The 15,573-nt window shown below is 36.0% G+C and overlaps 2 protein-coding genes across 2 annotated transcripts; one reads left to right on the top strand and one right to left on the bottom strand.

Moving 5' to 3' along the window:
* Window positions 1–9,647: 9,647 nt before the first annotated feature.
* On the top strand, window positions 9,648–10,604 carry LOC150057504 (olfactory receptor 1C1-like). Its single transcript, XM_090340049.1, has one exon. The coding sequence runs from the start codon at window positions 9,648–9,650 to the stop codon at window positions 10,602–10,604; it is 957 nt and encodes a 318-aa protein (XP_090196175.1).
* Window positions 10,605–13,915: 3,311 nt separating this feature from the next.
* On the bottom strand, window positions 13,916–14,839 carry LOC150057503 (olfactory receptor 14A16-like). The gene has a single exon (XM_090340048.1). The coding sequence runs from the start codon at window positions 14,837–14,839 to the stop codon at window positions 13,916–13,918; it is 924 nt and encodes a 307-aa protein (XP_090196174.1).
* Window positions 14,840–15,573: the final 734 nt, after the last annotated feature.

Genomic DNA, 15,573 nt, shown 5'->3' with positions numbered 1-15,573 from the left:
CTTCACTTCTTTTGGCTTTGAACCTCAAATCTAAAGGTCTCATCCTATGTACTTAGAATTAGTTCCATAAAAGAATAAAGATATACTTTTACAAACTGTAGTCTATTTTATACAGTTATATGTCAACAATTATATATATTTATAGTTATATAAACTACACATGACTGTGTAATTACATACATGTATATACAGATACATAGTATTTATATATACTGCAATAATATATTTTTTCTTTATAATTTTAGTAATTCTACTTTGATTTCTGTACTTATTATATTAACTGCAATATTTTGTAGAGAGTCTTGTTTTCCTTTACTAGATTGTTAGATGTCCTTAATGCCTTTTTTTTGCCAAATGCGCATACCTACTCTTCTGCTACATTTGCCAAGTTTTCTCATATTAATAAACTATATATCCTAGGAGTTTAATTAACATCTTGTCAACTTGAAGAATACCCATACTTTAAAAATTAGATATTTCAAGTGAGTCTTAAAGATTTTGTAATTTCTATTCACAGTTCTTGTAGCCTTTTCTGTATTTTATCTTATTTTACTACTTCATCTGATCCAATTTCAATTTCTGAAATTCTGTCTTATATGTTATACACTCTCTTGGAACAAATTTCAATTTGATGCTATTTCTTCCAGATTTTTTGCTTTTTACTGATCATTCCAATTTTTCCCATTGACTATTGTATTTAATTTCACTTTGTATTTTTCAAACTGTTAACTGTTTATGTGTATTCTACTAGCAACCATTCAGCGGCTTTATTTTATTTGCTTTGAATTCAACTAACTCTTGAATTGTATTGTAATTGGATTTGTTGCCTTGGTTAATGAAGTTAAAAACACAATTGTAGGTTTTTAATTAGTTGGATATGTTTGTTGGATATTTTATCATAATTTTAGCACAAATTTGGAAGTTTATTCTACTTCAGAATCATTTCTGATGTTTTTGTTTGTTACTGATGATGTTTGAAGGGATGAATTTTCTTGTTTGCTTCTATTTCTTATGTCTCTTGGTTGGACTTATTCACTGGACAAGATGTTATATCATGGGCCTTCAGTCATGTGTACTATTCCTACTGGAGTATTCTCTATGTATTTTCACAGGATTGAATATTGACTAGATTCGTGTGATCTTTTTCTCTCCTCAATTGGGAGTGAATATCTATGCTATTAGATTTATTCACTTAAATTCCAACCCAATTTTTCACAAAGGAAAATGGATTGTTAATGGTATTTGTGCAAATCAGTTATAACTGTAGTCTAGTCAATTTGTATGATACCTTTATGATGTTAGTATTATAAAAATCCTAAGAATAGGATTACAACTCAACTATTGGCAGAAGGAAATGTTAGAAAAGATATCATGTATGGAAAATGTGCAGAAGGGGAGTGGAGCAGGATGAGATGAAGTATCTAATAACATTTTATGCACATAGATAGTCAATATTTTATTGGGAGGGATGAACATGAGGATGCTACAGACAGGCCCTTAAACTAAGAGTTATAACATGAGGAATGTAGATATTAGAATAAGGCAGCAGTGAGAAAAGGGGAGAAAAACAACATAAGAGAAAATAGAAAAACAGTTGCTTTTTCTCTTAACAGGGATACAATTGCCTTTTGGCCATTCTTTTCCCTCAAGTGGTTTGATTCATTTTTGGACCTGTCTATTCCTGGATGCTCCTGTGTAGTAGCTCAGCAAAGAACTGGAGCGACAGCCTTAGGTCTAGCTCTATGAAGTTAGCACAGGGTGGCATTCATGTGAGTCTTCTGTGAACTTGAGTGCTTGCTTACACTTAAGTGAATCTGGAAGATCACTAAGTCCAGGGCTGTAGCCTCCTCTGGTCCACTGAAGAGCAGTAGGCTTTGGAGTCTGCATTCCCTTATGTCCCCCAAAGTAGCTGGGTGTTCTTAGCTGTACTATGTCAGGTCTGCTTTGGAGCTGGTAACTGAGGAATGAAATCACACGTATCTGCAGGGCATCTGAGCATTAGTGGTTGTAGTCTTCAGAGTCCCACAGGGTGCTCAGCCCAGCGGTTGCAGTCTTTGATGTCTAGAGTTGCACAGCGCAGGATATGCTCATGTGGATTTGTAAGTCGTCTGGGTACACAGGGCTGCAGTTTCCTGGGTTCTCAATGGAGCTGTGTGCACAGAATTGCACTTCATATAACTCCTCATGGGAGCCAATGCTCTCTGCTTGCCTATCAAGTGATAGCTTGCCTACGTAAATTTATGTTTAAAAAAACAAACACAGGAAAGGAAATAGTTTGATGAAAGTAACCAGCAAGAGGTGGCAGGAGCCAAGAGAAACACAGGGGTAAAAATAAGTCTTTCGCTTTCATGTGCATGTATGAAAATGACACTATGAAACTCATTATTGTATATAATTAATACATGGTAATAAATATGACCTTAAAGTTACATATAATCATGTTCAAATATGTTCCAAAAACTGTGCTTAAAGAAAGCATATTAACAAAACAGGTATATGAAAATACAATATAATAAATATATAATTTAGTCTTATAAGTAACATTCTAAAGTATCTTTACTTTTTACATCAGAAATTTTAAATAGTAGAGCTGACCGTACAGATAGATATGCCCTGGTTTATGATCAGGAAATGTCATAAAGAACCCAATTGTATGCGCCTTGGAGCCATCTATCTTGTGGAATTATGAAAACCTATGATAGTTCTAAAATAGGTTTTATAGGGTATGTTCCAAGGATGAAGACAGGAAACTGGAAGTTCAGAAATAAACCTGGACCTGAAGCAGACCAGACAGGGTTCTCAGGACTGGGTGACCCATCCTCTGGTCACATCACTGTTCAGCTTTTGTTGGATGGAGGAATCTGTCGTTGGATGATTAATGGCCCAAGAGAAATATCTTCTGTTATCCCAAAACAGATCCTGGGACTCCCAAGTGTCTGTCAAAAGAGTCATGGGTGAGCTCCACGATGTGGAGTAGAAACTGCATTATGAGGCAGGCCACAGGATCAATGCTTGGGGTTGAAACACAGAGGCTTTTCAGCAGAGGTCAATCTGGTGAGAAGTTATGTGGGATTGACATGGAGAGGAAGACAGACCACAATAACACAGGGTGTGCTTACTGTCTCTGTGGACCTTGCATGGTATGTAAACAGCACTAAGAACATCACCTCAGTCACTGAACGGACATGGTGCACAAGCTGCCAGCTGAGAGCAAAAACTCACACTAGGACTCTTAGATATCAACCTCATCTCAACCAGGCAACCCTCAAGAATTCCATGACTGTTTTTCGAGCAGAAACTGACCACCTTGGATATTTCTATGGATGAAGAATCTGCCTCCTGGAGATCCTGATACTGAGGATGATTACATCATTCCAAGCCAAGCCCTGGCTCATGGTACCCATGAACTTTAGAGTGCAGGACAAAGCTGTCCAAAGAGGCACCATGGGAATCCCAGGAGCCTCTGTCCCTTTCATGAGTCTCCAACAAATGAATCCCTTTCTGGGTCTCTGAGATTAGGGGCTGCCTCTAGTGCACTAGAGACATGTTATAGGAGGTGGAGTGTGTGAAAGGCCATTTTCCATTTTGCACAGGGAGAATCTCTACTAGATTATCCAAATGTATACACATTCACATCACAGATCGGTTCAAGTGGAGAGAGCGATGACCATATGTTTCTCCTTTAGATCTGAGCAAAGATTTGAGTTAAACTGCATGGTAGCCAAAACCACAGTGGAACCATCTGAGACACAGACCTATAAACCCTTATAGGACCATGCATCTCTGCTCTCATCTTCCCAAACTGGCCTCAGGAAGGAGAATCTGTTCCTATAATTTATTTCTGCCACAAATGCTCCAATTTCTTCACAGAATACTAGCCAATGGTTCCAACTAATGTTAGAGTTGCTGCGATGTTGCTTGTAGAGCCTTCCAGAAGCCTGTCAGGATGGAGCAGTTGAGACACTGCAAAGATCTGTGAGCTGAAACATAACAACCCAAAGACACATGGCTCCTAGTTTCCATTGGCAGACACAGGTACCCACATGGAACCCTTCACAACACTGGAACCCCATTGTCGGACTTTGAAAGAACACAGCACCCCTGCTCCTCACTGCAAAAATCCCCTCAGCCTCAGTGGAAACAATACTGGTCACACTTAGTCCCCACTGTCCCTGAACTCACTTTCTTATTAGAAGTAGCTAATGTTATTCTTGAGGCTTTCCTGCTGAGATACCTAGGAAAACTACCAGAATAAGATATGGGAAATACCATACTTATACCATGGGAAAAGGTTACAGGCATGAGTCAAAAAAGCTCATTTTTATTTTTTTGAAAAAGTCTGAAGGATTTTCCAGCTAATGCTATCAGTGAAATATGATACTATGGATCTTAGCTTCCTGAGTAGCTAGAAAAACAAGCATGAGCCGTTTGTGCCTGATTTTTATTTTTTTCTTTTTTTTTTTTTTGTAGTGCCTCCATCCCCTTTCTCTTCTATTCTCCTGGCCCTCTTGTCAAAAATTAACTGGTTTATCTATGCTTGTTATCTCTCTTGATGCACTACTGCCCATGATGTATGTGTTTTTGTTCTAGTATCATACATTGTAATGCATGTTGTTGAATTGCTTATTTAATATTAAGTAAAATTTTTTTTTCAATTTTAGGCTTTTTGGTGGATGATTGGAGATGAGTCTCATAGACTTTTTTGGTGGGGGAAGGGGGAGCAGAGTTGGCTTTGAAAGACCAATTCAGTAACAGGAATCAGAGCCATGAGCCATCAGTGTCAGGCTGCTTTGAGGTTTTGATGGGGATTGTAAGGATTCTGCATACTGACATGATGCGTGAGCATTATTTTTGTGTTGTTCAATTTTATCCAAATTTTGATATTCAATTTATAGATGCATTACCCACTTTCTTGAAATTATACAACGATGTATTTATGCTAACTTTAGTGGGACTGTTTAACTTGCTACCTTTTTTCCTGTAGGTTTTTTTTTCATATAGAAAAGTTACTGATTTTATATACAGCCTGAGGAAAAAAATGAAACACTGAAACAAAAATATCTAGAAATTTATAATCAAGTCCATTCCCTGAACTCGTCCTCATACTGCTTCCTCAATACTGAAGGAAGGTTAAGTGTTGTGATACCAAATCTACATTTAGGCTCAAATCCTAATCCATGAATTAACCCATCGTCAATTGGCACTGCAGAAATGATTTTACTTTATTATCTTGTAGAAAGGAATAGGATGTTTCTCAAATGTGTTTAGGTTTTAAGAATTCTCCTTCATGTAATATTTTGCTTTTTGTTTCCATTATCTTTAAAATGAGGCAGGACTTTTCCTTTTCCTTGTTCATAAGGAATAGTCATTAGAAGATAAATTTAAAATTCCCTACAGGTTCTTAGGTACTGAGCTCAAGGGATAAAACTGCCCTTCTTCAAGCCTTGTCCCTTTGTATTATATAGAATAAATAAAAGTAAATGCTCCCCTGGGATAATGCAGTCTCCAAAGAGAAGAACTTATTTATCTGTGTCTCATTCTTTTCTTCTTTGTTCCTTTTAACAAGTAACCAGAGCCAATGTACAGTTTTACCTATATTGTTGTTCCTTAGTCATGGAGAAGAAATACTTGAAGTAGAAAAAAAATCTTAAAATACAATGTAAGTATTCATTTTTCTTGGTTTGGTAAAAGACATGTGACATATAATTTCCTGAATTAAAACACATAAAATATTGAATTTCTAATCACTCCAATGTTGGAGTTATCTTTTCAAATTAAAAAATAAGGAAAAGTCTTGGAATTCATGTGTGAAAATATTGAATAGGAAATCAGAATACCAAGTGTCTTTAAAAGTGATCATTCCCAACCACGAAGTTACTTAAGAATTTTGATTATTTACATTTTACTACTTTGTGCCTACTATTTAAAAACCATATGCTTATGTATCCATGTTATTATCCTTAATGGGACCGTTCTCAGTTTGTAACATCATACATCAAAATTCTATAACATGTCAGTAGCCACAATGAAGTAGACAGCTAGATAAGATTTTATGCATATGATGAATGAGATATTAAAGAGTGATTTGGGGGTTGAGAAAAATAACTGTGTAAATAAAGCTACTTGCAATGGAAATAAGTCATTGCTGAAGAGTTTTCCTTATTCAAAGAAATGCATGCAGCTGGATATAATGGCACATTCCTGTAATCTCAGAAGTCAGGTAGCTGATGACAGAGAAACAAAGCCCAGACTGTGCTATATAACAAGACCCTGTCAGAAAAGAACCAGACACACGCACACGCACACACACACACACACACACACACACACAAATAATATATAAATACAGACTATGTATGAATGACAGTATATACGTACAGTTTTGTGTCATTTATTCTCAAGGAAGACTTTGTCCTGACATGCCTCAAGTAGAGCAGCAGGACTCAGAGGGAAAGAATGCTATACGTTGTTGATAAGGTTGAAATTCAAAACATCACAGTTGAATCCAGGAAACTGTACTTTGTGCTCCAACATATCAGTGGGTATAGTAAAGAACCAGCAATTGTATCTTCTACTTAGTTACGTCATTTTATGACAAGAAAACAGACAATAGTAAGGAAATGTGCCATACCTTTACAACATTAGTAGGGAAATAGGACTCTATATTTTGCATCTTCTGTGCTTGTGTGTTTTGATATAGATGTTTTTCCTACATAGATTAACCAATAAAGCAGATATAATAGTGTGGAGATATTTGAATTATAATCACAATAAACCAGTGAACAATTTAAATTATGAATTCAGGGAAACCTGAAATTAAGAAAACAATCAAATGTTATATAGGTTTTCATTTTTAAAAAGCTCTTTTAATTTGCTTATTTGCAGCTTAGATGTAAAAAATAAATTAAAAAAGCATTAAGTAGATCTCAGAACATTATAACAAAATGAATGGTACTTGGTCTAAAAGTCCCAAACCTCTGTTTCTGCTTCTATAAATTATTTTATGATAGACAACAAACTGACATTCTAAGAATATAATTTCAGAAATATAATTGTGGAAAGATAAAGAGAGCCCTGGATATCAAAATAAATATTCTTAATGGCTGAGTTGCAAATATATTATGCATTGGAAACATCAATAGTGGTAAAAGTTTATTTACATAACCAGGGTTATGAATGATGCTCAGTAATGTCTACTGAAGTTATTGGTCATGGGAAGTGATAGATGATCCTTTTCTTTTTGTTTTTGCCAGGGCTATTTTGCTATCAGGGCCTAAGTGCTATCCCTGAGTTCTTTCATTCACGGCTTGCTTTCCACAGATTGACTTCTGGCATGCTTTCTTTTCTTTTTTTTGATATGGGGGAGTTAGGGTGGGTTAATTGGAGATGAGAGTCTCATGGACTTTTCTGTCCATGCTGACTTTGAACCACAGTCTTCACATTTAAGGCCCTGGAGTAGGTAGAATTACAGTCATGAACCACTTTTACAAGGCTCAATGGACGATTTCTTGCTGGCTATTCATAATTGAAAGATTTTGCATCTTCTTTGTACTATGAAAGAAGGTCAAATTTGGGTTGAAACTAAAATTAGCTTTGGAGAGTAAAGTGATAAACCACCAAGAAAATTTATGAACAGCATTCATAAAAAACTTGGCTACCTCAACAAAACAAAAACCAAACAGCAAATAAGCCACAGTGTCCAGTAGCCATTCAAGGAATGAATCTACGGCTTGTCCCCAAAGTGCTGTCCTCAAATGAGTGTGTATACTAGTCTGAGGCAAAGAAATGGTTGTCTACCCAAGGAAAATGGGTAGACATATACAGAATCCAGAGGGAGGGAAAAAAAGTGGAAGAAGAGACTATTGAAATTGTGGATTAATGGTTTGTGGGATAAGAGGTGGCAAAGGTAATAAAATAATAAGTAAATATCAAACTGTATATATGAAAATAGTGTAAGGAAACACACTGAAAACTATTGAATAAATGGGAGTAGGGAAAAAAAGGAAAGAAAATCATAGAGGGAGTTAATCTAAACTTTAATGCGTTATGTGAAATACTATGGTGATATCCAAATACACACTTTTTGTTCCCATCTTACTGTTTGAACTCAGGTGTTTGTGCTTTTTTTTTTTAATCTTGGTCCTCAGATCTCAGCCTCCTGAGTAGCTAGGATTACAGGTGTGAGCCACAGTGCCCCGTAAGACTTTTGTGATTTTTAACGTTTTCATTCAAGGCTGACACTCTACCATTTGATCCACACTTCCATTTCCAGCTTTTTGGGGTGTGTGTGTGTGTTGCACTGGTCCTGGGATTTGAACTTGGGTTCTAGATACTTTCCTTGAGCTTGTCTTTGCTCAAAATTAGTACTTAAGCCACAGATCCACTGCAGCTTTTTGGGTGCTTAATTGGAGAGAAGACTTTTACAGACTTTGTATCTTGAGCTGGATTTGAGCCTCTATCCTGAGCCGCTAGGATTACTGGTGCTCAGCTTGCTTCTGTTTTTTACTTAGAGCTGAGTTGTCTGGATTTGTCTAGCTGGCTTTGCTTCAAATCACAGTCTTCACATCTTAATCGCCTGAATATCTACTGTAAAAACAGTAGAAATGGAAAGAATACCACATTTGTATATGTATGTGTTTACATGAATCTACAATGAAAAATACAGTAAAATTTGTACAATGAATATATGCAAAGAAAAATGTAAAAATACGACATAATTGTAAACAGGGACTTGGTAAGAAAAAACCAACCAAATGATGAAAGGAAAGTAAGAAAGTGATGAGAGTGAATACAATTGAAGTAAATTGTGTGTGTGTGTGTGTGTGTGTGTGTGTATATATATATATATATATATGAATAGCAGAGTGAATCCCTAAAAATTGCTTAAAAGAACTTAGAATAAGGTTAAGAAAATAATAAAGATAGGGTCCATTTTATTAAAATAAATTACATATATATAAGTATCATAATCAAGCCCATTTATATAATTGATTTGCTCTAATAAAAGTTAAAAACAAAGTACAACAGTTGAATAGGACAATTGCTTTAGAAGAAAAAAATCACATAGTAACAGTCAACAGTTTTGTTATGTCAAAGTAAATATCATCAGAAATCAATTACATATATACATAATATCATAATTAAGCCCATTTGTCTAATTGATATGTTCTAATAAAAGTTACTAAAACAAAATGAAGCAGTTGAATGAATCACTTTGGAAGGAATAAATGACATAGTAACCACAAATAATTCTGTTAGGTAAAAGTATCAAAAAATTTAAATAGCATGACTATTGAATTAGTCACAGTGAATTATATGAGTTCTCTGGGTTCCCTGGGGTTAACTGGTGCAATAAAAATGGTCACTATGTGCCTTTTGTTTTGAGGAGGAATTGGTTATTTTTGAAAAAAAGTAGAAATTGCTGCATGCATCCTGTAGTCAGTAAATATATGCTGCAATTGGCCTGCATGCTAAGTAGAAAAATATAATTGCTTACATCTGCGCGCATACATATACCCACGAAGCATACATGTATATATACAAACAACTACACACATACATGTAAATACATATGCACATGGTCTTGACATGAGATCTTTACCTTACTTGATAATTTGATTATTTTTTCTTCTAGATTCTATGGGAAGATGGAAAAAAGAAATCTAACAGTCATCAGGGAATTTGTTCTTCTGGGGTTACCCATCTCACCAGAGCACCAGCGTGTCCTGGCGGTGCTGTTTCTCGCTATGTACTTGGTCACTGTGTTGGGGAACTTGCTCATCATTTTGGCTATTGGCTGTGACTCTCGCCTCCATTCCCCCATGTACTTCTTTCTTAGCAATCTGGCCTTTGTTGACATCTGTTTCACCTCTACTACAGTCCCCAAGTTAGTAGTAAACATTTTGACTGACATCCCAACTATCTCTTTTGCAGGCTGTTTTGCTCAACTCTTCTTCTTCATTTCCTTTGTAAATATGGACAGCCTCCTTCTCTGTGTGATGGCATATGATAGGTATGTGGCAATTTGCCACCCTCTTCATTATACAACCAAAATGAGTCTTCGCATTTGCCTGTGGCTGGTGGCTGGGCTATGGATCATTACCTGTTTCCATGCCCTTCTACATACTGTCTTAATAGCACTTCTGAACTTCTGTGGCTCCAGTGTCATCCATCACTTCTTTTGTGATCTCAATCCTCTTTTACAGCTCTCTTGCTCTGACGTCTCTATGAATCTTATGGTCATTCATGTAGTAGGAGGTTTGCTGGCCATCACACCTCTTATCTGCATCCTCATATCATATGTACTTATCTTCTCCACTATTCTGAAAGTCACTTCTACCCAAGGGAGACAGAAAGCCTTTTCTACCTGTGGCTGCCACCTGTCTGTGGTGGTCTTGTTTTACGGGACAGCCATCGGCGTCTACTTCAGTCCCTCCTCTCTCCATACTCCTGAGAGAGATATCCTGTCAGCTGTCATGTACACAGTGGTGACTCCCATGCTGAATCCTTTTATTTACAGTCTAAGGAACAAGGATATGAAGACAACACTTCAGAAAATGCTTTGTAAGTGGACAGAGTTTCAGCAGATAGAAGGATCTCAATGACTGGTTAGCAATAAGGAAAAACATATTTCAAGGTGCTCATTAAAGGAATAAGTGAAAATAATAGCTATTAAATGTCTCCTATGTGCGGGAAAACACTTTATATAATAATCACGTACCTATGAGTAAACATATACAACTATGAAACTTGATTTTAGATAATGAAAGTAAATGATAGGGAAGTGAAACAGTTTACAGATAGTCACCAGGTTATAGGAATCTCTGACTCTGACATAAACATACCTTGGCAATGATATGTATGTCTTTGTGATAGACTTCAACAATGCTTCAAATTAAGACAATTTGTCCTAACCTTAACTGTTCTGAATACACATCTAGAATCCCAGGGCATGGGTTGTAATTATAAATGCCTCATGTAAATGTTGAAAGCCCTCCCATTTTAACCATATGATCTTAAAATTACTGAAGGAGTTTGTTAGTTTTAATTTGCTTTTTCCTCAGTATTCTCTTACATTCAATATGATGACTTTATTGTTGTGTCCTTATGTCTCCTAATTTTAATATCTGAAATAATGGAAAACAATCCTGTATTCAGGATTACTCTCTCTACTAGTATGGGGCATGTCACTTATTTTATCTCCAATGAGAGTGTTTTCAGCCCTGTACATTCTTGCATTTTTTAATGCGGGAGAAATGTAAGTTATGTCAAGAAGAAACTCCCAAATCTCTGTGTTTTGTTTTATCCTGCTGTGATACTAGTAAATCAATCATTTCTTTAAATGACTGAAGTTGTAAGATTGAATAAACTGAATTATATTGGTCAATTAGCCAATGTGATCTTCAACACATTCCAGTTCATACCCCAAAATGAGTTGAGGTCAGGTCATGTCTGTATGTCCATTTTTAAAACTAAAATATCTAATATTTGTCTCATGTAAAATGTTATTCTATACTTATCAATCCTGATAAAGTTATAAACTTACAAATTTATAAAGTTTTATTCTTATAAACCACAAATAAGAGTAAGTGTATACTTACACTGAAAGTTAAAATCCAAATAAACATATTTCTCAAAAAGAAACTTGAGAAGAGACTTTAGATCTTTTAAATATATCTCATTTATAATACCAGAATATGGTAAGGACACCTGCACCGCCATGTTCATCGCTGCACTACTCAAAATAGCCACAAGATGGAAAAACCTCAGATGCCCCTCTACAGATGAATGGATACAAAAACTGTGGTACATATATACAATGGAATTCTACATAGCCATCAGAAAAGAAAATAATCATATTTGAATGGAAGTGGATGGGGCTAGAGCAAATCATGTTGAGTGAGATAAGTCAAGACCAAAGAACAAAAGGCACATAATTTCCTTGATATATGGATATTAGATCCAAACAATACAAGATGACAACTCAGTATTTGTATGCTCAAGGCATTCATACCTGACTAGTCATGATATTTTAGCTCTTTATAGCATGTATATTTTTTCAATTTTATTAGTATATATTCATTATATTTACCCCCATTCACTCTTTCATTCTCGTCCCCTTCTGCTGGTATCTACCACCAAACAATCATTTACTCATTCCTGTCATTTACTTTTGAAGCCTAGATTTTTCCCCATGACCATGATGTCCTCTAATTCATCCAAATGACAGAATTATGTTTATCTGTGTGCCTTAATATAACACTCTATGTGTACAATTATTCCATCTATTCATGAGCTAGAATTTAAAACTTTTTGGTAGAGTCTTAGTACATTGAAAATTTACTCATCTGATACTTTTGTTTGGTTTTGATCTTTTAATTGGATTGAAAAAGAACTAATTTCTGGCATTTTGTTGCATGAGTAGCTCTCTCACTGTGTTTGTTTCATACTATAAGTTACAGAGAGTTCATGATAATTGTAAAGGGAGATCAATTCCAGTTGGTGAACTATATATCAATGTTTATATCTAGAGATTTTTGTTAACCTATTCATATATCAATAGTTTATTCCTTTTGGTAGTTAGAGAAAAAATGTTAAACTATTGTGACAAAGAAATTGTGCCTAAGGGACTGATTACTTCTATTAAACTTAATGACAAGAGAGGAAATAATATTATCAAATCAGTTCCAAAATTTGGTGTATATGGAAAATTACAGATGCATCTGACTAAAGCAGGTACCAGTCACTGATATAGTATTGTGGATCTTTATATAGAGATTTCTGTTTTAGGGAATGTCATACTTCAATCTTTCTCTAAAGCAAAACAAATATGATTGGGCATATGAACAAAATAAAAACTTCCCAGGGGAAAATTTGTTTGCTTTCATCATTTTGCTTCTCTATCCTTTGCTCCCTACATCCACATACAATTATTGCTATCTGACACAAGTTGGTCTTTTTCTGTTTGTTTAACTAGGAATCTCAATAAGAGATTTGTGGTCTTTGTCAAGGCTAAAGGAGCTCAGATGTATTGTTTGTTTCCAGACTGTTCCAAGAAGCAGACTTTTGAATGAGGCCCGAGATTGTGCCCATTTTCAGAATGAAGTTGATGAAGTGGAAAATACAGTATTTAAAAGTAAAAAGTTAATACAGGGAAAATAAATAGCAGCACTCCTAATGGAATATCAGTTTAAATAGAGCAAGATGTTTACAATTGAGTTGTACACGTCGATGCTTTACAGATAAAGCTTTTTTGTGGGTTGATAGATCAAGGAGAAGATGTGGGGAATTGACAGCAAATGCATTTCAGCACTAAATGAAGGGAAGCAGAATGCCCTTAGTGTTTATAAAATGACTTATTCATAAAGAGTGAGATATTTGTGGTATTGAGACATGATTATTTTAAATATTAGAGATATGAGTTATTGAGTGATAGTCTGGGTGAAGTGATCACAAAAAATATAAAAATTAACAACTAAAGAGAATACAGATGAATTACATGAAAGGTTCGAATTGGTATTGAGTGAATGAAAATAGGATTGACATTTGAACAAACAGTAGAGCTATAGTAATATATTTCCCACCTTTGTTCCCCACATGACATAAGGGTAGCATCCCACTTCCTCATGTCTGTCCATCTCCTACTATGGCTCATCTTGACTCAACCTGGCTTTGTCACAAAACAAGGGCTACAGAGACTACTTTGGATAATTAACACTTTTAAAAAACAAACTAGTGAATTTTACAGCATATGAATGAAGTGTGGACAATTTTTCTTAAAAAAACTTCCACCATTTTTGGTTCTTTCTATATACTAAATATCTTTTAATATTGCCAGATTCAGACATCTGACTATAGAGGAAATGGTGCCAGTCAGTAAAAATAATGTAAGGCAAGTGACAGTGACAGTTATAACTCAAAGGACAGCTGAGATTTTCAGTCTCCTGAGAGCCATCTTCATGTCCTTATTTCTCAGACTATAGATGAGAGGATTCACAGTGGGTGGCACCACAGTGTAGAAGACTGAAACAACCAAATCAAAGATTGATGGAGACTTGGGCAGTGGACGTAAATAAGCAAATATCCCAGAAGACAGAAAGAGAGTCACAACCATGAGGTGAGGCAGACATGTGGAGAAAGCCTTGGCCCTGCCTTCTTTGGAGGGCATGTTCAGTACAGCAATGAAAATGTGAACATAAGAAATAACAATGAGCACACCACAGCCTAAGTCGAACACTAGACTGAGCAAAATGACTGCTATTTCTCCAATGTTGTAAGAACAGGACAGTGAGAGCAACTGTGGAATGTCACAGAAGAACTGGTGAATGTCAAGAGCCCCACACATGGGGACAGAGAAGGTAGCAGCTGTGTGAAGAATTGCGTTGAGACCTCCACTGACCCATGAGGAGGCAGCCATCTGCACACAGGCCTGATGGCTCATGAGGATCTTATATCTCAGTGGGTGGCAGATGGCTACATAGCGATCATAGGACATCACTGTGAGGAGAGATACTTCTGTAGTATCGAACAGAAGGAGGAAAAAGACCTGGGAGACACATCCAAAGAAGGAAATGGTGTTGCTGTTTAGCAGAGAGTTGGTGATGGACTTGGGAACAGTGATGGAAATGAGACACAGGTCAAGACAGGACAAGTTCTTCAGGAAGAAGTACATGGGCGTTTGCAGCCTGGGATCCTGGGTGGTGAGAGTGATGATGAGAAGGTTCCCCAGAAGAGCTGCCAGGTACATCCCAGAAAAGACCAGGGCATGTAAGATCTGTAGCTCAGGGACAGTGGAGAAGCCCATGAGGAAGAAAGTGCTCTCTGAAGTAAAGTTGTCCATTATCACAGATTCTCAGCTACTCTAAAAAATAAATATGCAAATAGAATGAAATGTGTAAAAGGTTTACTTTTATGTTTTCTAAATTTTCCATTTTCCCTCTCAGATATGCATCTGCTACAGTACTTCTTCACAAGAAAATAAGATAAAAAATCCCCCAGTGAGTTCATTTACTCACATAATTCCAGCAAATCACTGAGGAGGTTTATAGGAACAGTCTATATCTTCTTCTTTACAGTTTCCCCCAAAGTGATTAACTGATTAAATTCATATTTAACACAATGAGAACATTACTTACGTTATAGTAGAGATATTTCAAAGGCTTATTCTTCAGAATTACTACATCTAAACCAAAATTGAACTGAGAAATTTATTAATTCTCTCAAATTTAGTGAATAGTGCATATCTGCATAATCTGTTTATGGTGTGAAATTTGATTCAACTCAATAATATGTTAGAACCTAGTAGAATCTCTGGCACTGGTTGGACACTGCTGTGATTCTAGCAATTCTGGAGGCTGATGTCTGTGTCTTGCAGGTTGAAATTATCCCTAGCTTCATCTAAGAGAATCTCATGTCCTAATCCCCACCAAAAACACCAAGAAACTTAACTCAAGTGATATAGCATTACACTTGCGCATGAAGTATTAGAAACAGCAAATATATGCTGAGTTGAAGTGGACACACACACACACACACACACACACACACACACACTCCTACCACAAGTCAGTAGAT

This window comes from Megascapheus bottae, chromosome 10, assembly GCF_031878675.1.
Source record: "Megascapheus bottae isolate mThoBot1 chromosome 10, mThoBot2.hap1, whole genome shotgun sequence".
Lineage (NCBI taxonomy): Eukaryota > Metazoa > Chordata > Mammalia > Rodentia > Geomyidae > Megascapheus > Megascapheus bottae.
The sequence above is the reverse complement of the archived record's forward strand: the minus strand, read 5'-3'. Positions and strand labels throughout refer to the sequence as shown.

What these genes read in the sequence shown, in the direction of transcription:
- LOC150057504 (XM_090340049.1), top strand. Translation starts at nt 9,648, where the DNA reads ATGGAAAAAAGAAATCTAACAGTCATCAGGGAATTTGTTCTTCTGGGG.
- LOC150057503 (XM_090340048.1), bottom strand. Translation starts at nt 14,839, where the DNA reads ATGGACAACTTTACTTCAGAGAGCACTTTCTTCCTCATGGGCTTCTCC.